Source organism: Amblyraja radiata, chromosome 25 (assembly GCF_010909765.2).
Source record: "Amblyraja radiata isolate CabotCenter1 chromosome 25, sAmbRad1.1.pri, whole genome shotgun sequence".
In the NCBI taxonomy this organism is placed as follows: domain Eukaryota; kingdom Metazoa; phylum Chordata; class Chondrichthyes; order Rajiformes; family Rajidae; genus Amblyraja; species Amblyraja radiata.
The window spans coordinates 2,499,149-2,526,930 of NC_045980.1; the positions used below are offsets into that span (position 1 = coordinate 2,499,149).

A 27,782-nucleotide genomic window follows, 5' to 3' on the forward strand; every position below is an offset into this window, starting at 1 on the left:
GGTGATCAGTGTGATGACCGAGGAGGTGTTCTTCCCCACCCGCACAGACTGGGGTCTTTCAGAAAGGAAATCCAGGATCCAGTTGCATAGTATGGTATTGAAACCTAGGGGTGCCAGTTTGCTCACCAGATGCTGGGGGATTATCGTGTTAAATGCTGTGCTGAAATCAACAAACAGCATCCGCACGTGGGTGTTCCTCTCCTCCAGGTGTTGTAGGCTCAGGTGGACTGCAGAGAAAATAGCATCCTCTGTGGAGCGGTTCGGGCGATAAGCAAACTGGAACGGGTCAAAACTGGAGGGGAGTTTAGAGACCATGTGCTGCTTAATAAGCCTCTCAAAGCACTTCATTATTATTGGTGTGAGTGCTACGGGGCGGTAATCATTCAGGCAGGTTATTGTAGACTTTTTGGGAACTGGTATGATGGTGGCTGTCTTGAAACATCTTGACCATTCACTCCCAAATGTGATTGATGTGCTGAATAGATCACACGCAGGTTCACGCTATACTGTTTGTAACACAATTATACGACAGTTACGTCAGTGTATCATAGAATTTAATGTGATTTGTGCTTGAAGAGCCATTAGTCTGATCATGGCTCTGAGATCACACGATGGGGCTAATGCTGATATCCACAAGCAAAATTCATGCCTGAACTCTTAAAGCGCAGTTGGTTGGTGATCTTTAGTGTAAAATGAGTACATCTTAGGGGATCATGACTGAAGCCTCCTCGTGTCAATCCCTGGAAGCGACGATGCGATGCACTCTGCGGCGCGTCGGGCGCCAATTCTGTCAACATGTTGGATGACAACAGAAGCCAACAGCGAGCTACATCGTCTGACACACGAGCGAACAAACCAACAAAGTACATCTTATATGTAAAAAGAGGATTGAATCCATTGTATTTATCCTACCATAAATTAAGATCCAAGGGAAATAGACACAAAATGCTGGAGTAACTCTGTGGGACAGGCAGTATCTCTGGAGCGAAGGAATGGGTGGCGTTTTGGGTCGAGACCGTTCTCCAGTCTGAAGAAGGATCTCGACCCAAAATATCACCCATTCCTTCTATCCAGAGATGCTGCCTGTCCCGCTGAGTTACTCCAACACTTTGTGTCTATCTTCAGTGTAAACCAGCATCTGCAGTTCCTTCCTACACATTAAGAAACAAGGGCATTTCCATATCAGGATCAATAGGCTTCGTGAGAAATACAGATTGTCCCGGCTTATCAACGGCCAACATGTGCACAGCCCGTATATAGAAGTGCCCTTGCGACACCAGTGGAATGGATTTACTGGCTGCTGTGGCTCTGCAGGCATCTTATGTTGTGTGGGAACTTGGATCATGGCTGTATTTATGGTTTGTAAATTGTTCAGTTTACAAAGAGTTCTCAGGGACTGAAGCCTGCCGTGAACTGGGAAGGACCTGCAACCACAATGTAACCTTGGTGTTATCACTGCATCAGAATGGACCTCCATGGAGAAGTGCAAAACACCAAAGATCTGGCGTTGTGCAACAGTCATCGCTCTCCCGAAGCCGAACACGTCAAAGAATGATCCTGAAAGCTACCGGACCATCTCGCTCCTCTGCATCCCATACAAACGCCTCGAGAGGCTGATCCACGGGCGTATAAACCCCATCATAGACCCTCAACTACCCCACGAGCAGGCTGGTTTCCGCCAAGGTCGATCTACTGCGGACCAGGTAACCCTCCTCACCCAACACATCGAGGACTGATTTGAAGCAAATGAGAAGGCAGGAGCTGTTCTTGTAGATCTGACAGCTGCCTATGACACCGTGTGGCACCGGGGACTAACTGCAAAGCTACTTCGGGTGCAGCCAGACAAGCACATGGTCCGATACATCATGGAGCTGATATCAAACCGCAGCTTTGTGCTTAAGACCAGTGATGGACAGCAGAGTAGGCTACGTAGACTGAAGAATGGCGTCCCACAGGGATCCATCTTGGCTCCGCTGCTTGTCACCGTGTACATCCTTGACCTCCCAGAGACCATCGCTTGGAAAATATCGGTATGCTGACGATCTAGCCATCCTGATGAGACACAAAGAGTGGAAGACAACTGAAAGCTCCTTGAGTCTAGACATGGGGACTTTGGCAGTATGTCTACAATAGTGGCGTCTAAAGCTGAGTGAAGACAAAACAGTGTCAACAGCATTCCATCTAAACAACAAGGAAGCTAAGCGAGAGCTAGCTGTCTTCGTTAACAACAGGCGCTTGGACTTCCAACAAACACCCACTTACCTCGGGGTAAAGCTGGACAGGTCACTTACATTTCATCAACATCTGGCTGGTCTCCGTGACAAGGTCATGGCATGTAGCGGCCTCATCCGCCGCCTGGCAGGAACAAGTTTGGGAGCCAGTCCATCAACTCTCCGCACCTCTGCCTTAGCTCTTGTGTATGCCCCAGCTGAGTACTGCGCACCCGTATGGAGTAGCAGTAGACATACTAGCCTGGTAGACACAAGCCTGAACAGCATCTTGTGAACCATCACTGGGTGCCTTCAACCTACTCCAGTCGAGCAGCTCCCTATACTTGCAGGCATTCCGCCTGCAGGGAGCCGAAGGCAAGCAGCAACTCTGGCACTATCTCATCGTGCCATGGACCCAGATCACCTCCTCCATCAGGGTATCAGCAGAGAGCAGAGGCCACCCCGATTGAAGTCCCGTCACCCCTTTGCTCTACATGGAAAACAACTCCTAGCATCCATCCAGCCAGCTAAGACAAAAGCACACTGGATAGCCACCAAGTGGTCACAGGAGTGGGAGGCAACCTCATCTCCATTACACAGCTACATCTCTTCACCAGATAAAAGCTGTCCAGGGTCTGACCTCCCCAGAGGAGCATGGGTGAAGCTCAACAGACTGGAGTTGGGCATTTCAATGCCAGCCTGTGGAGATGGGGGCTCCCTCCGCCAGAGCCCAGCCTGTGAATGCGGAGAAGAACAACAGACAGCCAACCATGTCATCTCTGGGTGCCCGCTCTACCACCCACCAAATGGAACTCAGGGCCGGTCAGATATCGACACAGAGACATACGCCTGGCTGCTCAACACCCAGCTTGAGATCTAACTATTCCTTTGGTTTATGTTTCATTCGCAAGAAGAAGACGAAGAAGAAGAAGCAGAAGAAGAATGGATTAGCCCTGTGTGGCCTTGATCAGTGCAAGCAGGACAAGGATCTTCCTGTTGATTTGACATGAATTCTATCGTTGTGAGAGTACTCTGAGATCATCATATGCTATCATTCAGCAAATCAATAATCAAATGCTTTGCCCAAAGATGCTTGTTCATAGGGCAGCACAGTGGCATAGCGGCATTGCTGTCTAACAGTGCCGAAGACCCAGGTTCGATCCTGCCTACAGGTGTTGTCTGTACGGAGTTTGTACATTTTCCCCATGACCTGTGTGTGTTTTCTCTGAGATCTTCGGATTCTCCCACACTCCAAAGACGTACAGGTTGTAGGCTAATACACACACATACACACACACACACACACACACACACACACACACACACACACACACACACACACACACACACACACACACACACACACACACACACACACACACACACACACACACACACACACACACAGATACACACGCAGGCACACACACACACACAGATACACACATAGATACACACACACACACACGCACATAGATACACATACACACGCACACACATACCCACACACATACAGACACACACATAGATACACACGCAGGCACACACACACACAGATACACAAATAGATACACACACACACACATAGATACACATACACACGCACACACATACCCACACACATACAGACACACACATAGATACACACACACACAGATACACACACACAGATTCACACACACAGATACACATATACACACACACACACACACACATACACACACACACACACACACACACACACACACACACACACACACACACACACACACACACACACACACACACACACACATACAGATACACACACAGATACACACATAGATACACACACACAAACACACACACACACACAGATACACACATAGATACACACACGCACACACACACAGAAACACACACAGATACACACACACATATACACACACACACACACACACACACATACAGATACACACACAGATACACACATAGATACACACACACACACACACAGATACACACATAGATACACACACGCACACACACACAGAAACACACACAGATACACACATATACACACACACACACACACACACACATACAGATACACACACAGATACACACATAGATACACACACAAACACACTCACACACACACACAGATACACACACGCACATACACACACATTGATACACACACACACAGATACACACACACACACACACACAAATACACATTGATACACACACACAGATACACACACACACACACACATACACACACACAGATACACACACACTATACACACACATACACACATACATGCAGATACACACACACACACACACACAGATACACACACACACAATACACACACACACACATACAGATACACACACAGATACACACACATACACACACACACACATATACACACACACAGATACACACATACACACACATGCACACGGATACACACACACACACACACATACAGATACACACACAGAGATACACACACACGCGCACTCACAGACACATACACACACACACCGATACACACATAGATACACACATACAAACAGATACATACACATACACATATACACACACACACACACAGATACACACACACAGACACAAACTTATGATGACTCTCTCGCACAAACACACACACACACTTACACAGACGCAATCTGACTAATCATCTTATTTCTAGGCCCAGATAGACACAAAATACTGGAGTAACTCAGCGGGACAGGCAGCATCTCAGGGGAGAAGGAATGGGTGACATTTCGGGTCAAGACCCTGCTTCAAACTGATGTTAGGGGAGAGGCAGATACCTAGCTAAGGAAATGTGAGGTGTGAAAATAGGACAAAGGGAATGCAGATCATGGAAAATGTAGAATAAATCATTGTTAGCTGGGAGAAGGTAACAACGAAGCAAACGGAGATAAAATGTAGTCAGAGACAGTATGACTGGTCGGAGAATTGTGAATGGGGAGGGGATGGAGAGAGGGGGAACGTGAAGGGCCTGTCCCACTTACGCAACTTTTTCGGCGACTGCCGGCACCCATCATAGGTCGTTACAGGTCGCCGAACATTTTCAACATGTTGAAAATCCAGCGGCAACCAGAACAATGTACGAATCTTTGGGTGACTACTCACGACCATACAGGCTTTACCCCACGACATGACAGCCTGTATGGTCGTGAGTAGTCTTCTAGTCACCCAAAGAGTCGTAGCGTCCTTCTGGTCGCTGCTGAATTTTCAACATGTTAAAAAATTTTGCCGACCTATGACGGGTTCCGGCAGTCACCGAAAAAGTCGCGTAAGTGGGACAGGCCCTTTAGGGCTACTTGAAGTTAGAGACGTCAATGTTCATACCGCTGGGGTGTAAGCTACCTAAGTAGCTTGTCGGTGCTGTTCCTCCAATTTGTGCTGGGCCTCACTCTGACAATGGAGGAGGCCCAGGACAGAAAGGTCATACTTCACTAATAGTTTATTTACCAACAGGTCTTTGCTCTAAAGCTCAGAAAACCAATAATTGATGTTGGCCACTGCGACAATGCAACATGTAAGTTGCATCCTAGTGGTGGCGTGGCTCTGGCTGCAGCGGCTCACCGGCAGTCCTGTTTGTTTTGTGTTTTTTGTGTTGTTTATTTTCGTTTTGGTTAGTCTAGTTTTGGTTTTTAGTTTGTGTTTTGGGGGGGGGGGGGTGAAACGGGGCTTGCTGTCTCTCCCTGCGGTGGAATGCGACTTTTTTGTCGTATTCCCCTTCTCTGCCTCCGTCTGCGCTGAGGCCTAATGGCGGAGCTGGCGACATCGAGGCTCAGGAGGCAGAGCCCGCCAGGACTTGCACTGGGCTCGCTCCCGTGAGCCCGGCTCGGGGCTGGAACAGTGCTTTCGTGAGGGGCTGTGACGCTCCCGTGAGGACGGCCGGCCCGAGGAAGGAACGGTGCTCCCGTCGGAGTGGCCGAGCTCGGGGAGGTACGGTGCTCCTAGCCCGAGGGAGGAGCGGCGCCCATGTTGGGGCGGCCCAGCCCGAGGGAGGAGCGGCACCCAGTCGGGGCGGCCCAGCCCGAGGGAGGAGCGGCGCCCAGTCGGGGCGGCCTGGCGCGAGGCTGAGATGGTAACGGTACTCACGTGAGGGCGATCCGGCTCGGGGCTGGAACGGTGCTCCGGTGGCTGGGACGGTGTTCTGGCGGCGGTGGCCTGAGTCCGGGGTTCGGCCGCGGGCCAGCGGCTGCGTCAGCAGGACTGGTGGGCAGCAGCTTCGACCACCCCGGGCCGCGGTGTTTGAGCTGCGGGACAGTTGCAACATCGCCCGGGGGGTATCGCCTCAGCGCAGAGGGAGAAGAGGAGGGAAGAGACTGGAGACCTAAGACTTTTGCCTCCATCACAGTGAGGAGATGTTGGGTGGACTCACTGTGGTGGGTGTTAATATGTGTTTATTGTTGTTTTTTTTATTGTATTGTATTGTATGTATGACTGCTTCAATTTCGTTCAGACTTCGGTTTGAATGACAATAAAGACTATCTAATCTAATCTAATCTAATGTAACAACCAAACAGATCAGATTGGGAATGGGATGGGGAATTAAAGTGTTTAGCAAACGGGAGATCAGGTAGGTTTTGGCGGACTGAGCAGTAGTGTTTTAGCGAAACAATCGCCGAGCCTGTGCTTGGTCTCACCTATATTGGGAGTCCACACATGGAACAGCGGATACAGTAGATGAGGTTGGAGGAGGTGCAAGTGAACCTCTGCTTCACCTGAAAAAACTGTTGGGGCCCTTGGACGGAGTTGAGGGGGGAGGTAAAGGGACAGGTGCTGCATCTCCTGCATCTACCTGGGGAGGGGGTTGTTTGAGTGGGCAGGGACGAGTTGACCAGGGAGTTGCGGATGGAATGGTCTCTGCAGAAAGCGGGAAGGGATGGAGAATGGAAGATGTGGCTAGTGGTGGGATCCTGTTTGAGGTGGCGAAAATGTTGAATGATAATGTGTTGTATGCGACGGCTGATGGGTTGCAAGGTGAGGACCAGGGGGGTTCTGTCTCTGTTATGACTGGGGGTGGGGGGTGGGAAGCAAGAATGGAGCTGTGGGATATCGAGGAGACACGAGTGAGGGCACCATCTATGATGGAAGAGGGGAACCCCCGTTCCCTAATGAATTTGGACATCTCCGATGCCCTGGTATGGAACACCTCATCCTGGGCGCAGACGCGATGTAGATCGAGGAATTGGGAGTAGGGGATAGATTCTTTACAGGAAGCAGGGTGGGAAGAAGTGTAGTCTAGATAGCTATGGGAGTCAGTGGGTTTGTAATAGATGTCAGTCGACAGTGTCTCCAGTGATGGAGACGGGTGAGATCAAGTAACAGTGGGGAGTTGGCGGAGATGGTCCAAGTGAATCTGAGTGCAGGATGGAAATTAGTAGTAAAGTTAGTGAAATCAGTGAGCTGCATGGGTGCAGGAGGTAGCACCGATGCAGTCGTCAATGTAACGGAGATAGAGTTCAGGGATAGGGCCAGTGTACGCCTGGAACAGGGATTGTTCGACGTACCCTACAAAGAGGCAGGCATAGCTGGGGCCCATGCGAGTGCCCATAGCTTCGCCTTCAATTTGGAGCAAGTGGGAGGAGTCGAAGGAGAAGTTGTTGAGGGTGAGGACCAGCTCTGCTTGGTAGCAGAAACTGTTAGTACACGGAAATTGGTTGGTTCTGTGGTGGAGGAAGAAACGGAGGGCTTGAAGACCTTCCAGTTGGGGGAAGGAGGTGGTGAGTGACTGAACGTCCATGGGGGCCTGGAAAACGGGCCTGGGGGCCTGGAAAACGGAAGTCATTGAAGAGATGAAGGGCGGGTGAGGCATCTTGGACATAGGTAGGGAGGGATTGGACCAGGGGGGAGAGGATGGAGTCGAGGTATGTGGAAATGAATTCAGTGGGACAGGAGCAAGCAGAAACAATGGGTAGTTTCCAGGCCCAGAACCAGGTATTGGTGTTAGGTATTTGGTGAACAAACACTAAACGAATAAAGAGCAGTACAGCTTATTATTGTCCCAGGAGCCCGGCCAGGACTCACCCCACAGAGCCCAGTCCCTCCACGCACTAGAATATCCCAACCCCTGCAGAGTAGTTCTTAAGATGGCTGATCCATGAGCAGTTGCTGCTGGGACACAAGTCGGGGCCTGATCAACTGGGTCGCCTGGGCGAGGGTGTCTGATGTTGTGAGACCCGAACCACCCGATGACCCCAGGTCACATCACTGAGGATGCGTCCCAGCGCATCGAGAAGATGTATATTTTTCACATTAATGCATCAGAAACACCAATGGGAAAGCAACAAAAGTTGATCTATCTGGCCAGCAAAGACTTTAAAACAGGGATGGTTTACACAAAAACAAATGTTGGTGCACTATACTGCAATACTAATTTGTACAGAGCTAGATGAAATGTCTAGTATGCAGCTCCTTTCACTGGCCACTGGTGGTATTACACAGGTACAAAGTTCAGCAGAGCAGCAAGGAGGGCAACAGGCTTCTGAATTCTCATGTTAAATCTTGTACCACCACCTTTCTATTATACACAGAGCACAGGGTGGATAATTCAGCTTCCCCTCCCTCTCTTGGTCTGCTTGCTCAGTTTAGTATTGATATGCACACCGATCAATTAACCAGTGAGAGCAAGCGTAGGCTTGGCATTCGCTTCGCCCAACACCTCCGCTCAGTTCGCATTAACCTACCTGATCTCCCGATGGCTCAGCACTTCAACTCCCCCTCACATTCCGAATCCGACCTTTCTGTCCTGGGCCTCCTCCATGGCCAGAGTGAGGCCCACCGCAAATTGGAGGAGCAGCACCTCATATTTCGCTTGGGTAGTTTACACCCCAGTGGTATGAACATTGACTTCTCCAATTTCAGATAGTCCTTGCTTTCTCCCTCCTTCCCCTCCCCTTCCCAGCTCTCCCACAAGCCTACTGTCTCCACCTCTTCCTTTCTTTTTCCCGCCCCCCCCACCCCCACCCCCCGACATCAGTCTAAAGAAAGGTCTCAACCCGAAACGTCACCTATTCCTTTTCTCCATAGATGCCGCCTAACCCGCTGAGTTTCTCCAGCATTTTGTCCACCTTCGATTTTTCCAGCATCTGCAGTTCTTTCTTAAACAATTAACCAAGTCACTTCAGTGAAGGATGAACATGTAAAACTCCACTGGCAACCACATCATTGGGGAGATAAAATATACAGTTTGCTCAAAAACTGCTTATGAGCGTCTTAGTAATCACCCTTCGTTTGTACGACAGCTCAATTAAATACACTTCCTCTTTACCCGTGCTCTAAAGTAATGCCCTAGAATTGGCACGTGGCCTCAGTGATGTGTTAAGCAGCTGGCACTGGGCAGAGTAATAATTGCTGGGTTGTGAGTACGTTGCTTGGAAATGCAGTAGCAACTGATACTCAAAACCGAATCGGATCTTCCACAAACACAGCCTTTTTCTTTGTGATTTGTGCAGATCACACAACAGAAACTGGTTAAGTCTCGGACTTTCTGGAGGAAAGAGGTGGGAGGTAGATCAGAAGAGGCAACTGGGGTAAGGGTCAGCTGCTGACGATCAGTAACAGGGAGGAACGGGGGGGTGGTGGAAACTTGTGACCAGCTGACAGTACTGGGATAGGAGGAGTTGTGTGGTATTGGGTTGTGGTGAATAAATGTTGGGCTACAATGCTGGTGTTGGGATAGGCAAAGGTGGCATTGGGTCAGTAAGGGAAGAACTTAAAGGGGAAAGGAATGGAGGGTTATGGTCTGAGCGCAGGTATATGGTACTAGGGGAGATTATGTGTTCGGCACGGACTAGAAGGGTCGAGGTGGCCTGTTTCCGTGCTGTAATTGTTATATGGTTATTATATGGTTATGGGACATATAACCATATGGTCCGCTTTTAGTTTGTCATTTACTGACTCCTACTAACCTTTGCCTGTTGGTTCCTGGCAAAGAACCAACACCTATCACTAGTACTGTTCTTCAACCCATCCAGTCCCTGTACTATCCTTGTTGGAAATTCAGCCAGTCATATTTGCTGCTCTAACCCAGTTCCACTGCAAGCTTTTCTCAAAGTTTTTAACGCTTAATAAGAAATGTATTTGTTTTCTTTATAGACCATAGTCAATTTTTTGACTTTAAAAAAAAAGATACAGCACGGAAATAGGCCCTTCAGCACAACGATGCCACGCAGAACAGCGATCACACTAGCCCTATCCTACACACACTAGGGACAATTTACACTTATACCAAGCCAATTAACCTACTAATTACATCGTTGGCATGTGGGAGGAAACCGGAGCACCCGGAGAAAACCCACACAGTCACAGGCAGAATGTACCAACTCCGTACAGACAGCTCCCACAATCAGGATGGAACCTGTGTCTCTGGCGCTGTAAAGCAGTAACTTTACTGTTGTGCCACTCTGCTGCATCACATCGCCAAATTTTCATCTTCAAATACCTTGATTCCATTCTATCCCTCCTTGTCAAGTCCCTTCTGCCCTACATCCGAGACACCTCACACGCCCTTCAATTCCCATATAACTTTCAATTTCTAGGCCCACATTAACCCCTCTTTACTATGGATGTCCAGTCCCTTTACACCTTCATACCACACCGAGAATAGAGACCCAATCAATTTCCCTCTCCCAATACTCCCCATCTGCCTGGCCGAACTTGTCCTCACCCTCAACAACTTCTCTTTTGAATCCTTTCACTTCCTCCAAGTTAAAGTGTAACCATGGACACCCACATGGGCCCCAGCTCAGCCTGCCTATTTGCCAGTTACATCGAATAGTCCTTGCTCCAAACATACACTGGCACCTTCCCCCTTACATGGATGACTGCATGGAGGCTGCTTCCTGCTCTCGTGCAGAACTTGTTCATTTCATTAACTTCACCACAAACTTCTACCTTGCCCTCAAAGTCACTTTGACTATCTCTGACAACTCTCTCTGAATCCATCACAGGGAACAGACTATCGATAGATGTCTACTGACACCCACAGCTACCTGGATTAACTTCCTCCCACCCTGCCTCTTGCAAAGACGCTATCCCCTACCCTCAATTTCTCTGTCTCCATTGCATCTGCTCCCAGAATGAGACTTTCCATTCTTGACAGCGGACATGTCCACTTTCATTCGTAAATTGGGTTCCTCCCTACTGTCATAGATGGATCCCTCACCCACGTGCCCTCTGCTCCCATACGCTCACACCCCCTCCCCCAGAATGGACAAGGATAGAGTTCCCCTGGCCCTCACCTTTTTTTTGTTTTGTTTTTGTTAAATAAATCAACACAAAAATGAAAAGCGACATGTTAATAAGAAACAGTCAAATAATGCACAAAAGAAAAATACAAAAGTATACAGAAACATAAAAGAAATATTAAAAAAAAAAGATTGTATATATAATACAACCATACCATCAGTCACCCACCAACACCCATCCCACCCAGGCTAATTAAGAGTTAAAAGTACGCCTACACATGACAGCATTTATCAAACCAGCCCTCAGTCTGGCAGAACCGGCAAATCTGTAAAGTATGTTAAAAAATGGTTGCCATTTGTGAAAAAATTAATCAGTGCGTCCCCTCAATGTATATTTAATTTTCTCAAGTTTAAGAAAAAACACGACATCTTTGAACCACTGTGACACAGAGGGTGGGTTAGGAGATTCCCACTGTAGGAGTAGGCAACGTCTGGCTATTAAAGATGTAAAATTAATAATTTCTTTTTGCACAGAGATTAATCGACCTGACTCATCCGGGGCCCCAAAGATGGCAATCGATGGACAAACATGGTCTCCCCTACTGTCATAGATGGATCCCTCACCTGGGTCTCCGCTGCTCCCATACTCTTGCTCTCACTCCCCCTCCCACAATGAACAAGGATAGGGTTCCCCTGGTCTTCACCTTTCACCCCACCAGTCTCCACACCCAACGCATCATCCTCCAACATTTCCCATCCCCACCCCATTCCGCCTTCCGCAGAGACGACTTCCCTCTGTAAATCCTTAGTTCACTTTTTCATTCTCACCCAACCCACACCCTCCCCTGCAATACCAGGAGATGTAACACCTGTCCTGACACCTCCTCCCTCACCTCCATCCAGGGACCCAGCAGTCTTTCCAGGTGAGACGGAGTTTGATATGCCCCTCGTCTGATCTCATGTACTGCATCTGGTGTTCCCATTGTGGCCTCCTGTGCATTGGCAAGACTCAGAGTCTATTTTGATGAGCTCTTTGGCTTGGCCTGGATTCATACCCATTTCTCCCCTCCCCATCTCCTTCCACCTCCAATAGCGGATTATTGGAGTCTTTCTGGAGGACAGCTTAATAGAACAGTCTTACTGCACCTGCAGGAAAGTAGGCATTGGGGGTTATGATCTTTGATGGTGACCTGACCTTCTGAGAGAAGAGAAGCTGCATTCCCTCACGTCTTCCTGTACACACCTCACGCTGCCTCGGCAAGTCCAGCAACATAATCAAGGACCAGTCGCACCCTGGCCACTCCCTCTTCTCCCCTTTCCCGTCAGGCAAAAGTTATAGAAGTGTGAAAACGCACATCTCCAGATTCAGGGACAGTTTCTTCCAAGCTGTGATCAGGCAACTGAATCATCCTACCACAACCAAAGAGCAGTGCTGAACATAGACCCTACAGCGAGCAAGATTGTCCACTCGACGAAAAAGACGTAGTACGTTCATGGGCAGATTCATGGGTAATTTTCGACCCCATTTCCGTAATCGGCTTCCGTCTCCGCACCACAGATCCCATAGGATAATAGTGCGGAGACGGAAGCTGGTTACTGAAACATCCTCGTAAAAATAAAAGTTATTTGGTAAAAATCTTCTCCTCATTTTCAGAATTACAATTTATTAACACAAACTGTTCCCCCGCAACGTTGATTACACTGCGAGTCGGGTCAGGTCGGGTCCAGTTACGGAAATGGATGAAAAAAACGCCCACATTCTGTTCCGTTGCGTACTACATGTCAGCCCATTGCATTTAGCAAAAGTGGTCTATCTTGCTCCGCTATAGGATCTTTGGTGCTGAACTACTATCTACCTCATTGGTGACCCTCGGACTATCCTTGTTCGGACTTTGCTGGCCTTATCATGCACTAAAGCTGAACGTTATTCCCCTATTATGTATCTATACACAGTAACAGGCTTGATTGCAATCATGTTTTGTCTTTCCGCTGACTGGACAACACGCAACAAAAGCTTTTCATTGTCCCTTGGTACACGTGACAATAAACTACACTGAAACTGATTCTTCCAGTTTAGAAGTTTTACATGATGTTGTTCCTTCACCTTCTCCATCACGAATCTAAACCTCACAATATGTTTCAGCCAGAGTCACTGGGTCCTCTCGGCCGTATTCATTCCCCAGCACCAGACCCATCAATGCTTCCTTCCAACCTGCGCTAAAAATGATTGGGCAAGTGTCCTTCACATGTTGAGCAGTGGTTGGTAAAAAAAATCTCACACCTCTTCATCTTGAAATGCGTGCTGTGGAACCTAATTTCCAGCAATAAACCAGGTCAATGAAAATAAAATATGCACAAAGCCTGCCCATGCAAGAACTGAAGTTATTATTAAATATGTTTCTCATTAAATAAAAGCAACAAACATCCTTACAGAGAAACACACAAAGTGCAGGAGTAACTCAGCGGGTCAGGCAGTTCCTTGTGTCTACAAACTTACAGAGAAACCTTGCGAGTTGAGATTCACACCAGATGATGGCACAGGTTGGATTCATGGGCTGCACATACATTTAGCTTAGTTTTAGTTTAGTTCCGTTTAGAGATACGTCGCAGAAACAGGCCCTTCGGCCCACCGAGTCCGCACCAACCAGCGATCCACACACCATAGCATTATCATGTCTAAAATCATGAGAGGAATAGATCACATAGATGCACACTCCTGCCCAGGGTAGGGGGATCGAGGACCAGAGGACATAGGTTTAAGGTGATGGGAGAAGGTTTAATAGGAATCTGAGGGGTAGATTTTCACACAAAGAGTGGTGGGTGTATGGAACAAGCTGCCAGAGGAGATAGTTGAGGCCGGACTATCCCAACGTTTAAGAAACATTTAGCCAGATACATGGATAGGGCAGGTTTGGAAGGATATGGACCAAACATGGCTCCACTGCCTGTGGAGGCAGTGGAGCCCAATTCTCTGGATGCATTCAAGGAAGAGCTTGATAGATCTCTTAAAGATAGCGGAGTCAGGGGATATGGCGAGAAGGCAGGAACGGGGTACTGATTATGGATGATCAGCTATATTGAATGGCAGTGCTGGCTCAAAGGGCCAAATGGCCTACTCCTGCACCTATTGTCTATTGTCTATTGTCATGGTAGTGTGGGAGGAAATCGAAAATCTCAGAGAAAACCCACGCAGATCACGGGGAGAACGTACAAACTGTGTACAGGCAACGCCCGTAGTCAGCACGAACCCAGATCTCCAGTGCTGCCCCAACATGCCACCTTAAATTCACCATTCTTAAATTCATCTTCATTCCCGTCTGTCAATTCACAAATCTAATTTCTGCTCCTTTGTTCTTGTGTTGCTATGGCCTCTGGGCATTGCTCCATTAGTGTTGGGAGAAGTCAATTAGCAAGATGTAGCAGCAACGTCACAGGGAATGCCTCCATTGTGTCAGTGTTGAGTTTCCATCACCTACATGTGTCTCTTGGTGGAGCTGTCAATCCACAGGTTTAATGTACTCAGTGCATTGAGAATTACCGGCAACATGTTCACTGCATTTCCATTTGACTAATTTCACAAAGCCATTAATTCAAGTAAAATTTCCACTTGAGCAACAGGTGTAACATTATACAAATTGGCTAACGTATAATTAATTCATCACGGACTTTAACCCTATTATTGTGAATTAGCACTCAACTAAAGACAGTTCTTAGTGGTGGACTTCCACCGATAGCTTCACAGAGGAAGTTTTCATCTTATCGAAATGAGCTGAAAGAAAATTGACTTTGGACTCACTGAAAAAAAGCGGTACATTTGCTGCCTTGCAGCGCCAGAGGCCCGGGTTAGATCCTGACTATAGGTGTTGTATGCATGGAGTTTGTACCTTCTCCCTGTGATCTGCGTGAGGTTTCCCCAGGTGCTCCGGTTTCCTCCCACACTCCAAAGACTTGCGGGTTTGTAGGTTAATTGGCTTTGATAAAAATTATAAATTGTCCCTAGTGTGTAGGATAGAGCTAGTGTGGGGAGCATGGACTTGGTGGACCGAAGAGCCTACTTCTGCACTGTATCTCCAAACTAAACTAAACTACATTTAGTAACTGCATTAAGGGTGGTACGGTGGCTTGGTAGTAGAGCTACTGCCTTACAGTGCCAGAGACCCGGGTTCAACCTCGACTACGGGCGCTGTCTGTACGGAGTCTGTATGTTCTCCCTGTGACCATGTGGGTTTTCTCTGAGATGTTCGGTTTCCTCCCACACTCCAAAGATGTACAGGATGTATTGGCTTGGTGTATGTGTAAATTGTTCTTAGTGTCCCTATTGTGTGTAGAATAATGTTAATGTGCGGTGATCGCTGGTCGGTGCAGACTTGGTGGGCCGAAGAGCTTGTTTCCACGCTGTATCTCAAAACTAAACTAAGCGACTTTATTATAATTATAGATGCGTCTATAGACTACATAATGAATCACACTCACAATCAGGTATTGCTTCCTCTTCCTCTTCATCCTGTTTGTTTTGGGTGTGAATGCTGCTTATGGTGGAGTCATCATCTGGAATTTCACAAACTGATTCTAATACAGGTGCCGGAGTCCCTGTCCCCCTGCCTCCAGAGCTGGCTATCTCTGAGGAGGCGCTGTCAAATACTGGGGTCAGCATGGAGGAGGACACATTGGCAGGTGAGGCTGCTGAGAAGGACGTTCTCCTGAATCGTAATGGTGTCTTTTGCAGAACCCTCATGGTGGATTTTTTTAACTAAAAGACAAACATTTCAAGGAGATCAATTCAGCTGCGGAAAGACAGAAATGACGGCACACAGAGTGTATGGAGACAACATAACGTTAATCTGGGCACTTGCTGCCAGCTATGAGAAAGTTATGATCCCATTAAATGGTCTTGATCAAATATGATCTTATAGACAAGCTAGATGCAGGAAAAATGTTCCCAATGTTGGGCGAGTCCAGAACCAGGGGCCACAACACAGTCTTAGAATAAAGGGGAGGCCATTTAAGACTGAGGTGAGAAAAAACCTTTTTCACCCAGACAGTTGTGAATTTGTGGAATTCCCTGCCACAGAGGGCAGTGGAGGCCAAATCACTAGATGGATTTAAGAGAGAATTAAATAGAGCTCTAGGGGCTAGTGGAATCAAAGGATATGGGGAGAAGGCAGGCACGGGTTATTGATTGGGGACGATCAGCCATGATCACAATGAATCACGGTGCTGGCTCGAAGGGCCGAATGGCCTCTTCCAGCACCTATTTTCTATGTTTCTATGTTTCTATAACAAATTCCCATAGCTAATGTAACTCCACGTTTTAGGAAAGGAGGGAGAGAGAAAATGCGGAATTATAGACCAGTTAAGGGCCTGTCCCACTTACACAATTTTTTTCGGCGGCATGTCGCGGGGTGACGCCTGTATGGTCGTGAGTAGTCACCCAAAGAGTCATACCTTTTTCTGGTCGACGCTGGATTTTCAACATGTTGAACATTTTTGGCGATCTACTGCGACTATGACGGGTGCCGGCAAGTCGCCGAAAAAATTGCGTAAGTGGGTCAGATCCTTTAGCCTTACATCGGTAGTGGGGAATATGCTTGAGTCGATTATTAAAGATGTTATAGCAGCGCATTTGGAAAGCAGTGACAGGTCAAAGTCAGCATGTATTAATGAAGGGGAAATCATGCTTGATGAATCATCTGGAATTTTTTGAGGATGTAACAAGTAGAATGGATAAGGGAGAGCCAGCTGATGTGGTGTATCTGGACTTTCAAAAAGCCTTTGACAAGGTCCCACACAAGAGATTAGTGTGTAAAATTAGAGCACATGGTATTGGGGGTAGGGAATTGACATGGATAGAGAACTGCAGTTAGTGAGGGGGGGGGGGGAAAGAAAGAAGGAAAAAGGGGACGAGGAGGAGCCCGAGGGCGGGCGGATGGGGGGGTGGGAGGAGACAGCTAGAGGGTGAAGGAAGGGGAGGGGACAGCACAGGCTAGCCAAATTGGGGGAATTCAATGTTGATGCCATAGGGGCGCAAGGACCCCAGACGGAATATGAGGTGCTGTTCCTCCAATTTCCGCTGTTGCTCACTCTGGCAATGGAGGAGACCCAGGACAGAGAGGTCGGATTGGGAATGGGAGGGGGAGTTGAAGTGCTGAGCCACCGGGAGGTCATGTAGGTTAAGGCGGACCGAGCGGAGGTGTTCGGCGAAACGGTCGCCCAACCTACGCTTGGTCTCACCGATGTAAATTAGCTGACATCTAGAGCAGCGGATGCAGTAGATGAGGTAGCTGTCTCCTCCCACCCTCCCATCCGCCCGCCCTCGGGCTCCTCCTCTTCCCCTTTTTCCTTCTTTCTTTCCCCACCCCCCATCAGTCTGAAGAAGGGTTTCGGCCCGAAACGTCGCCTATTTCCTTCGCTCCATAGATGCTGCTGCACCCGCTGAGTTCCTCCAGCAATTTTGTGTACCTTGGATAGAGAACTGGTTGGCGGACAGGAAGCAAAGAGTAGGAATAGACGGATCCTTCTCAGAATGGCAGGCAGTGACTAGTGGTGTGCCGCAAGGCTCAGCGCTGTAACCCCAGTTATTTACAATATATATTAATGATTTAGACAAGGGAATTAAATGTAACATCTCCAAGTTTGCGGATGGCACAAAGCTGGGTAGCAGTGTGAGCTGCGAGGAGGATGCTATGAGGCTGCAGGGTGACTTGGATAGGTTGGATGAGTGGGCCGAAGCATTGCAGATGCAATATAATGTGGATAAATGTGGGGTTATCCACTTTGGTGGCAAGAACAGGAAGGCCATATTATCTGAATGGTGTCAGATTAGGAAAAGGGGAGGTGCAACAAGACCTGGGTGTGCTTGTAACTGTCACTGAAAGTAAGCATGCAGGTACAGCAGGCAATGAAAAATGCTAATGGCATGTTGACCTTCATTGTGAGAAGAGTTGAGTTTAGGGGCAAGGAGGTCCTACTGCAGTTGCACAGGGCGCTGGTGAGACTGCAAATGGAGTATTGTGTGCAATTTTGGTCTCCTAATTTGAGGAAGGACATTATTGCTATTGCGGGAGTGCAGCATAGGTTTGTTGATTCTGGCCAAATTGGAGATGCCAGGACACTAAAATTTAGTAAAGGCTTCTGTGCTGCTAGGCCATTTGGTCAAATATGCCTTTTGCAGAACTGGGACAAGGTGCTGAATGGTACCAGCTTGTCTGTGGCCCAATTAATAGTTGCAGGGAAAGAATGAGACATCTGGAGATTCTTACAATTAGGTGTAAATTGCATGAAACGGATTGGGTGAATGCAAACCAGACATACACATTGTAAATAATGTTGCAAAGCTTTACTTTGTTAGATGTGATTGGGTTAAGTGTTGTGCCTTGGCTGGGTTTCTTGAATATCTGGGCAAATGTTACAATGTTTGCTTCCTTCCAGAAGCTCCTTTCGAATACATTGTATTAGTCACTGTATTATTGGGTTAGGGAACTGTCTATCATGTACTTTGTTAATCGAAATTTGTCAGTGGACTTTATAGAGACCACCCCCATGTGGTTCGGCCCCTCAAGGTCCGGGGACCTATAAAAGGTAGCTGCCACGAGGTCCTGTGTCGATCATCTGGAAGAACACTTGGGACTGCGTGACCTTTTGGAGTGTCTTAGCTTGCATGAGGCTAAGAGGGCTTGGCCAAGCAGATACAAGGATCGAACCCGCGGTGGTTAGGTACAGTAGTGGGGAACTGTTATTGTGTTTTTCCAAAATAAAGTTTAGATGCACAAGTGCTTGACTCAGTATTTTATTGACTGAAACTAGACTGGGGGGAAGCTTAGAATGAGCTATTTACAGGTTCACCAGGTTAATTCCAGGGATGGCGGGGCTGATCTACATATATTGAAAGAATGGGTCATGTATTCACTGGAATTTAGGAGGAGAATGGGTCTTATAGAAACATATAAAATTCTTGAAGGATTGGACAGGCGAGAAGTAGGAAAAATGTTCCCAGTGTTGGGGGAGTCCAGAACCAGGGGACACATTTTAAGAATAAGGGGTAGGCCATTTAGGACTGAGATGAGAAAAAAACGTTTTAACCCAGAGAGTTGTGAATCTGTGGAATTCTCTGCCACAGAAGGCAGTCAAGGCCAATTCACTGGATGTTTTCAAGAAAGAGTTAGATCTAGCTCTGAGGGATAATGGAATCAAGGGATATGCGGAAAAAGCAGGAATTGGGTACAGATTTTAGATGATCAGCCATGATCATATTGAACAGCGGTGCTGGCTCGAAAGGCCGAATGGCCTACTCCTGCACCCATTTTTCTATGAATTCTATGTTTTCTAAAAGGACTGCATTGTGGGCAAATCACAGCATAGACTGCAATCTGATAATGTTCAAAAGGCCTCAGAGGAACTATATTTACAGAGCATGTATGGCTAACTTTTATATGTCATGAAAAAAGCTGAAAATAAGATTGACATAAAAAGGACTGGCAATATTTGTTTTGCTTTTTGATGTTGCTGAGCTTGATGGTAAGGTCAGAAGGCACAAAAACAGGCTGCCAATCAATTGATCCAAGACTTTCTGGTGAATCCACCAACGTTTCACATAATCCTCACCATGACTGAGTATTGTTCAGTGTTCCCCCAATACTGGATTGGAAGTTTGCCTTGATGCTATCTGCTTATGTTTGAGCATGGACCAGAACGCAAAGACAAAGTGTTGACATCTGACACCCAAAATATTAAAAAAAAACCCCAATATAGATATACCTGCAAAAACATTTCAGATACAACAGTACAACTCAGGCATTTTCTACACGACAGTGAAAGAACTTTGCTGGCTTTACCTTGCACTTAACGTTATTCCCTTATCATGTATCTATACACTGTAATTGGCTCGATTATAATCATGGATTGTCTTTCTGCTGTCTAGATAGCATGCAACAGAAGCTTTTCACTGTACCTCGGTACACGTGACAATAAACTAAGCTAAGGTTCAGTCGTTGTCAGGAACAGGCATGACACAGTTTGGTAGTAGCGAAACAGTAAGAAGGAGCTTGATGAATGGTAACATCACTTTCTCCTGTACTTTAAGGAATATCTGGCCACTTTACCTTGGGCTGTGATATGAACTGTTCCCACTTGGCTTCTATGGATTTGTCTTTGTTGATTTTCCTGGATGCATTTTTCATTCCACCTGGATCCCTGAGCAGAGAACAAAAAAAAACTCCTAGTTAGCACTCCTAGAGTGTGTTGAATTAAGTATTGGGGTGGGGGGGGAGATTGCAACCTTCACTGTTTCAACGAATGCATTCAACACGGCGTGCACAATCAAATAAGATCAAACAGAACAACTTGTCCTGCAACTTTAGGCTGTGCACGCCATATGCAAGAAGAAGAAGAATGAAGTATTCAATTCAACCAGCTTGCATGTTACTGACAGAGCACAGTTATTGCATATTTATTTATTGCAAAATTAACTCTTACAAACACATAGAACATGCGGCACAGGAACAAGCCCTTTGGACCACAATGTCTGTGCCGAACATGAGGTCAAGGCCATCTCTTATTTACCTGTGCATAATACATACCCCTCCGTTCCCTGCACATCATGTGCCTATACAAAAGCCTCTTAAATGCCACTATCGTATCTGCCTCCACCACCCACTCTGGCATTATGAAAAAGATTGCAACAGGTAGATGCATTCAGCAACCCAGAGAGAGATGATGATTGAGGTAGATGTCTCTGACTGTACTGTGAACTAAGTCGTAGTGGTTTCTTCCAAGCAGAGTGTGTGTGTGTGTGTGTGTGTGTGTGTGTGTGTGTGTGTGTGTGTGTGTGTGTGTGTGTGTGTGTGTGTGTGTGCGTGTGCGTGAGTTTGTGTGTGCGCGTGTGTGCGTGTGTGTGTGTGCGTGAGTGTGTGTGTGCGCGTGTGTGCGTGTGTGTGTGTGTGTGTGTGTGTGTGTGTGTGTGTGTGTGTGTGTGTGTGTGTGTGTGTGTGTGTGTGTGCGTGTGTGTGCGCGTATGTGTGTGTGCGTGTTTGTGTGCGTGTCTGTGTGTGTGTGCGTGCGTGTGCGCGCGCGCGCGTCGAGCCATAGACTAGAGTGTGACCATTTTATGGTTCTGTAGGATGGGAAACCCAGATGGATAGGTACATGAGTGATGGAGCAGATAGTTCCGGTTGGGAAAGGGTATTGAGTCCGGGTCATAAGGAGGGGAAGGTATGGAAAATATGAACAAAGGGAGAGAAAACAAAGGAAGGGTCTCACCCCGGCCACACCATCTTCTCCCCTCTCCCATCAAGCAAAGGCACGTGTGAAAACGAACACCTCCAGATTCAGGGCCAGTTTCTTCCCAGCTTTTATCAGGCAACTGAATCACAACCAGAGAACAGTCCTGAACTGCTATCTACCTCGGACTATCTTTGATCAGACTTTGCTGGCTTTACCTTGCACTAAATGTTATCATGTATCTATACACTGTAAATGGCTCGATTGTAATCATGTATTGTCTTTACGCTGACTGGTTAGCACGCGACAAAAGCTTTTCATTGTACCTCAGTACACGTGACAATAAACTCAACTGAAACACGGGGGAATGTAAGGACCACCAACTGCATTCCTCTTATTTTTCTCCTTCCAAGAGGAAAGACTCACGGTCTGATCAGTCTATGGGGCCTCGGCAGCAGTGAAGCCTCGTGGGTCGACCCGCGGTCGGTGGTCGATGGGAGCGTGGGGGGACCGCCGTGAGGGAGGGGGAAGAACAATGGGCAATGGGGGACTGTTGGGAGGGGGGGGGAGGGGGGGGGGGAGTGGGGAACAAAAGGGGGAGCCATTATTTGTAGACATTGGGTATACAAGCAAAGAATCTCATTGTGCCCAGTCACATGTACAATAACTTATTCATTCTATCAGTCTTACTTGGCAACTAAAAATTGTTGTTATAAATCCTTCTGCTCCTAATGCAGCACCACATTCGGAAAGGGATGTGAATGCACTAGAACATTGTATTCACTCGTACTGCTATTTAGTTGTGATCAACTACTGGCTATTAGGATTGAATAGTGGTTACGTTTAGATCAGAGATACGACATGGAACCTCATCCTTCGGCCCACCGAGTCCACACTGACCAGCCATCACCTGTTTCAACTAGTTCTCTGTAATCTCACTTTTGCACCCACTCCCTACCTACGAGGGGCACTTTACAGAGGCTAATTAACCTACAAACCCGCACATCTTTGGGATGTGGGTGGAAACCAGAGGAAAACCTACACGGTCACAGGGAGAACAGGCACACTCCACATCGAGAGCACCCGAGATCAGGATCAAACCTAGGTCTCTGGAGCTGTACGGTAGCTGCTGTACGAGCTACGCCATAGGTTAAATTACTGGGCTAGCAACTGGGGTTCTGGGACATTGAGTTCAATTCCCACCATGACAGCCATGTAATCTTATTGTTTACACATAGAACGAGGCCAACTGCCTCATCTCCGTGTGTAGGAGGGAACTGCAGATGCTGGTTTACACTAAAGGGCAGCGTTTTACTTGACAAAATGCTGGCGTTACTCAGCGGGATGGATAGCATCTCTGGAGAGGAGGAATGGATGATGTTTCGGGTCTGAAGAAGGGTCGCGACCCAAAACGCCACCCATTCCTTCTCCCCAGAGATGCTGCCTGTCCCATTGAGTTACTCCAGCATTTTATGTCTATCATTAGATCCATGCTGGCTTCCAAAGGAGTAATACCATTAGTCCCATCCCCCCACTCCTTATTTCCCTGTGTCACTATAACGTATTTTCTATCATGCATGTCCAACAATTCCCCTTTGATTTCTTTTGCAATGAGCCAATGGGTAAATGATAGTAGCTAATTAACTTACTAAGTAAATTGCAAAAGCCTGGGTTTTTTTTAAAGAAAATCTATTAGCAGTAAGCATGAAACAACTAGGTTGTGATAAAAGCCCAAATGGTTCACTAATGTCTTCAGAGAAATAATTCTGCTATCTTTGCTCAGCATGGCCTAAGTGCGGTTGACTGATAATTGCCTCCTCAATTGAGGAACAATTAGGAATGGTCATTGAATGTTAATATTGCTTGTGAAGTTCAACTCGGTGATAAGGGAAGGAATTCCTCGCCAGTGGGCCACGTGTGTGGTAAGGGCGATGGGATAAATGTATGAAATTTGTGTCAACTGTATTGAATGTTTGTATAGCCTCCGAAAATGTCCGATGACATTTTTTGCATGGTTCCTGTACTGTATATATTTATAACTAGAATAAAATCTATTTTGAAATATTAAAAGAATTCGGTGAAAGATGCCCTTTGGTCTGCCCGAGCCTTGTTGACCACCCAGCAGAGTGGGATGTCTGTCGGGGAATGTTGCCGACTGGTCTTCCCCAGACTGCAGGAGTGCGTGCTGAGGGACGCACTGAAGCTCGGTGCAGCCAACGCCAAGGCTCTGTACGGGAGGACCACAGTCTAGGATCCTTCCGCTGCTTGACATGGGAGGGGAGGGTGTGGAGAACAACAAATCCCATGAATAAATACATCGACAGTATGATTCCTTATCAAGAGCCTTCAACATTAAATGTTAACTCTGTTTCACTTTCTATATGTACAGCCTGATCAGCTGTTTTTGTTCTTATCTCCTATTTCCAGCATCTACATAGTCATCGATTCATACAGCATGAAAACAGGCCCTTCGGCCCAGCTTGCCCACACCGGCTAACGTCCCATCTACACTAGTCCCACCTGCCCGCGTTTGGTCCATGCCTCTCCAAACCTGTCCTATCCATCTAGCTGTCTAACTGTTTCTTAACATTGGGATTGTCCCTGCCTCAACTACCTCTTCTGGCAGCTTGTTCCATACATGCACCACCCTTTATGTGAAAAAGATACCCCTCAGATTCCTTCAGTCTGAAGAAGGGTTTCGGCCTGAAGCGTTGCCTATTTCCTTCGCTCCATAGATGCTGCCTCACCTGCTGAGTTTCTCCAGCATTTTTGTCTACCCCTCAGATTCCTTACATCTTTTCCCCTTTACCTTAAACCTATGTCCTCTGGTCCTTGATTCACCTATTCTGGGCAAGAGACTGTGCACCATCCCGATCTATTCCTCTCATGATTTTAAGCATCTCTATAAGATCACCCCTCATCCTCCTGCGCTCCAAGGAATCGTGTCCCAGCCTTTCCCCTCTCCTTAAATTGTATATTCAGATGTTTATGGTATAATGTTAGGAAAAACTGTTATATTTCAGACGAAGAGACGGCTGGTGGTGAAATATGATGTAAACAATAAACTGCTAAAAGAATTACGCGGGCTCAGCCACATCTGTGGAGGCAAATAAATGGTTTATATTTTGGGTGGAGACCTTGCATGTGGACAGAGAGTGTACTCCCAGAATAAAGGAGAGGATGGGAGATAAAGTGGGGCACTTCCCTGCCAGCTGAGTTCCCCCGTCAAAGAGAGATGGAGCCACTGGGAGACGGAAAGCTTCTCCCGATGGAGCCAGGTGTGTGAGCAGAGGAAAGGTGAACCGAGGGAGAAGGCATGCAGATGGATTGATATGTGGGGAATGGGCAGATGGGACCACATGGGGAAGGGAAATGTATCTCGGTCGGGAGCAGGGGAAGTGCAGGGGAAGGTGGACAGAGGGAGAGAGAACCTCGGAGGACAGGCAGGAATGGGAAAGGAACACAATTTGGGAAGTTCAATGTCCATACCATTAGGTCATAAGATGAGGTGTTGTTCTGCCTTTGACATTGAGTACAAGGGTCTGGAAGTCATGATGCTGCTCTATAAGACTTTGGTTCAAGCATATTTGGAGTACAGCCTACAGTTCTGGTCGAGCCATTACAGGAAGGATGTGGAGGCTTTGGAGAGGGTGGTGAGGAGGTTCACCAGAATGCTGCCTGGATTAGAGGGTTTCAGCTACCAGGTGAGATTGGATAAACTTGGATTGTTTTCTCTGGAACATTGGAGGTTATGGGGAGATTTGATGGAAGTTAGTAAAAATATGAGACGCATAGATAAGGTAGACAGTCAGTGCCTTTTTCCTAGGGTGGAAATCTCTAATACTAGAGGACATTGCTATAAGGTGAGGGAGAGGGAAGTTTAATTAAGATTTGTGGACGTTTTTTATACAGAGTGGTGGGTGGCCAGAATACATTGTCGGGGATAGGCACATGGAAGTGCAGGAAATAGAGTGATATAGATGATGTGCAGGCAGATGAGATCAGTTTAACTTGGCATCATGTTTGGCGCAACCATTGTGGCCCGTTCCGGTGTTTTAGTTTGTGTTTAACTGTCAGGTCAATGTGGAATTGGGAAGGGGATCTGAAATGACGTGCACCAGGAGACTCTGGATAGTTGCTGAGAGAGTACAGGTGCTTCCTTTGTCGGCACTTCCATGGGTGGCAAGATGGCGTAGCGGTGGATTTGCTGCCTTACAGCGCCAGGGACGCGGGTTCGATCCTGACTACGGGTGCTGGTCTTATGGAGTTTGTCCGTTCGCCCCGTGACCTGTGTGGGTTTTCTCCGACATCTTTGGTTTCTACCCACAGGTTTGTAGATTAATTGGCAAAGTCTGAAGAAAGGTTCCGACCTGAAACGTCACTTAGCCATGTTCTCCAGAGATGCTGCCTGACCTGCTGAGATACTCCAGCACTTTGTGTCCTTTACAGTTAAGTCTGTGTTATGTTACTCCAGAAGGGGAACACATGTGTTTGCATTGACCACATTAAGTTAGAATTATTTGAACGATATAGCATACAAACCAGCCCTTTGCTGCACAGAGTCTCTGCCACCATTGATCACCCATTCACCCTAGTTCTGTTATCTTATTTTCGCATCCACACACTACACATTGGGGCAATTTACAGAGGCCAATTAACCTACAAACCCACACGTCTTCTGAATATGGGTGGAAACTGGAGCACACATAGGAACCCGCGCAGTCACAGGGCGATGCGTAAACTCCACATAGACAGCACCCGCAAACCCAGATCTCAGGCGCTGTGAGGCACCATTTGATGACAGCATGGCGGCGCAGCGGTAGAGTTGCTTCCTTACAGCGCCAGTGACCCGGGTTCGATCCTGACCATGGGTGCTGTCTGTATGGAGTTTGTACGTTTGCACCGTGACCTGCGTGGGTTTTCTCCAGGTGCTCCGGTTTCCTCCAAAGACATGTAGGTTTGTAGGTTAATTGGTTTGGTAAAATTGTAAATTGTCCCTAGTGTGGGTATGTTAGTGTGCGGGGATCGCAGGTCAGCGTGGACTCGGTTGGACGAGGGCCTGTTTCCGTGCTGTATCACTAAACTAAACTAAACAATGGAAAAACCATCAGGAACAAGAAATTAGCTCTGTGGGTTGATGCTTGAAATATGCAACTGCAGTGTATGCAGTGTATCATCAGGGGCCCCAGGAGAAATCTTCAAACATGTGGGTTTAATGAAGCAACAGTCCAAACCATTGCCACTAAAGCATACATGGCAATCCAAGAATAGTAAGAAGCATTGTGTAGGAAGGAACGGCAGATGCTGGTTTACACTGAAGATAGACACAATGCTGGAATAACTCAAGTGGAACAGGCAACATCTCTGGAGAGAAGGAATGGGTGACGTTTCAGGTCTGAAGAAGGGTCTCAACCTGAAACGTCACCCATTCCTTCTCTCCAGAGATGCTGCCTGTCCCGCTAAGTTACTCCAGCATTTTGTGTCTGTCAGTAGGAAGCATTACCTGGCACTCCAGCAGGTTGAAACAGGGCCCATTGTGTTGGGTGGTTCAGCAGCCACAGCCTCCAATAGCCAGTTCAAAGCACAGAGCTGTCGATGAAGTGGTTCCCTATATGAAGGCAAGTACAGAAAATCAAATGGAAACGTACGCATTTATGTAGCTCAAGTTCAAGTCCCACACCACACAAGAATTTTTGGTTGCCTAAAATTGCAGCAGGATTGTGATCAATTGGGCAGGTGGGCTGAGGAATGGTTAGTGGTGTTGTAAAGCAGAAGGATCTAGGAGTACAGGCACAGGTTCCCTGAAAGTGGCCTCACAAATAGATAGGGTGGTCAAAAAGGTTAACGGCACATTGACATTCATCAATCAGAGTATTGAGTATAGAAGTTGGGAGATCAGCTATATAAGACGTTTATAAGGCCACATTTAGAATATTGTGTCAGTTTAAGACACCATGTTACAGGAAAGATGACAAGCTGGAAAGGGTACAGAGATGATTTACGAGAATGTTGCCAGGACTCGAGGGCCCTGAGCAATCGGGAGAGGTTGAGCAGACTAGGAATCTATTCCTTGGAGTGCAGGGGGGTGAGGGGTGGTCTTATAGAGGTGTACAACATCATGAGAGGAACAAATTG

General features: G+C 47.2%; 1 protein-coding gene across 2 annotated transcripts in view; it reads right to left on the reverse strand.

Annotated features, from left to right (window-relative positions):
* The window catches only part of ccdc60 (coiled-coil domain containing 60), a 129,368-nt gene that overhangs the window by 32,598 nt on the left and 68,988 nt on the right, over nucleotides 1-27,782 (reverse strand). For both annotated transcript variants that reach the window (XM_033043098.1, XM_033043096.1), the window contains exons 6-8: nucleotides 27,151-27,255; nucleotides 20,531-20,621; nucleotides 15,906-16,182 (exon numbers count right to left, since the gene is read on the reverse strand). In XM_033043098.1, the coding sequence (XP_032898989.1) occupies nucleotides 15,906-16,182; nucleotides 20,531-20,621; nucleotides 27,151-27,255 (473 nt within the window). The remainder of the gene's footprint in view (nucleotides 1-15,905; nucleotides 16,183-20,530; nucleotides 20,622-27,150; nucleotides 27,256-27,782) is intronic.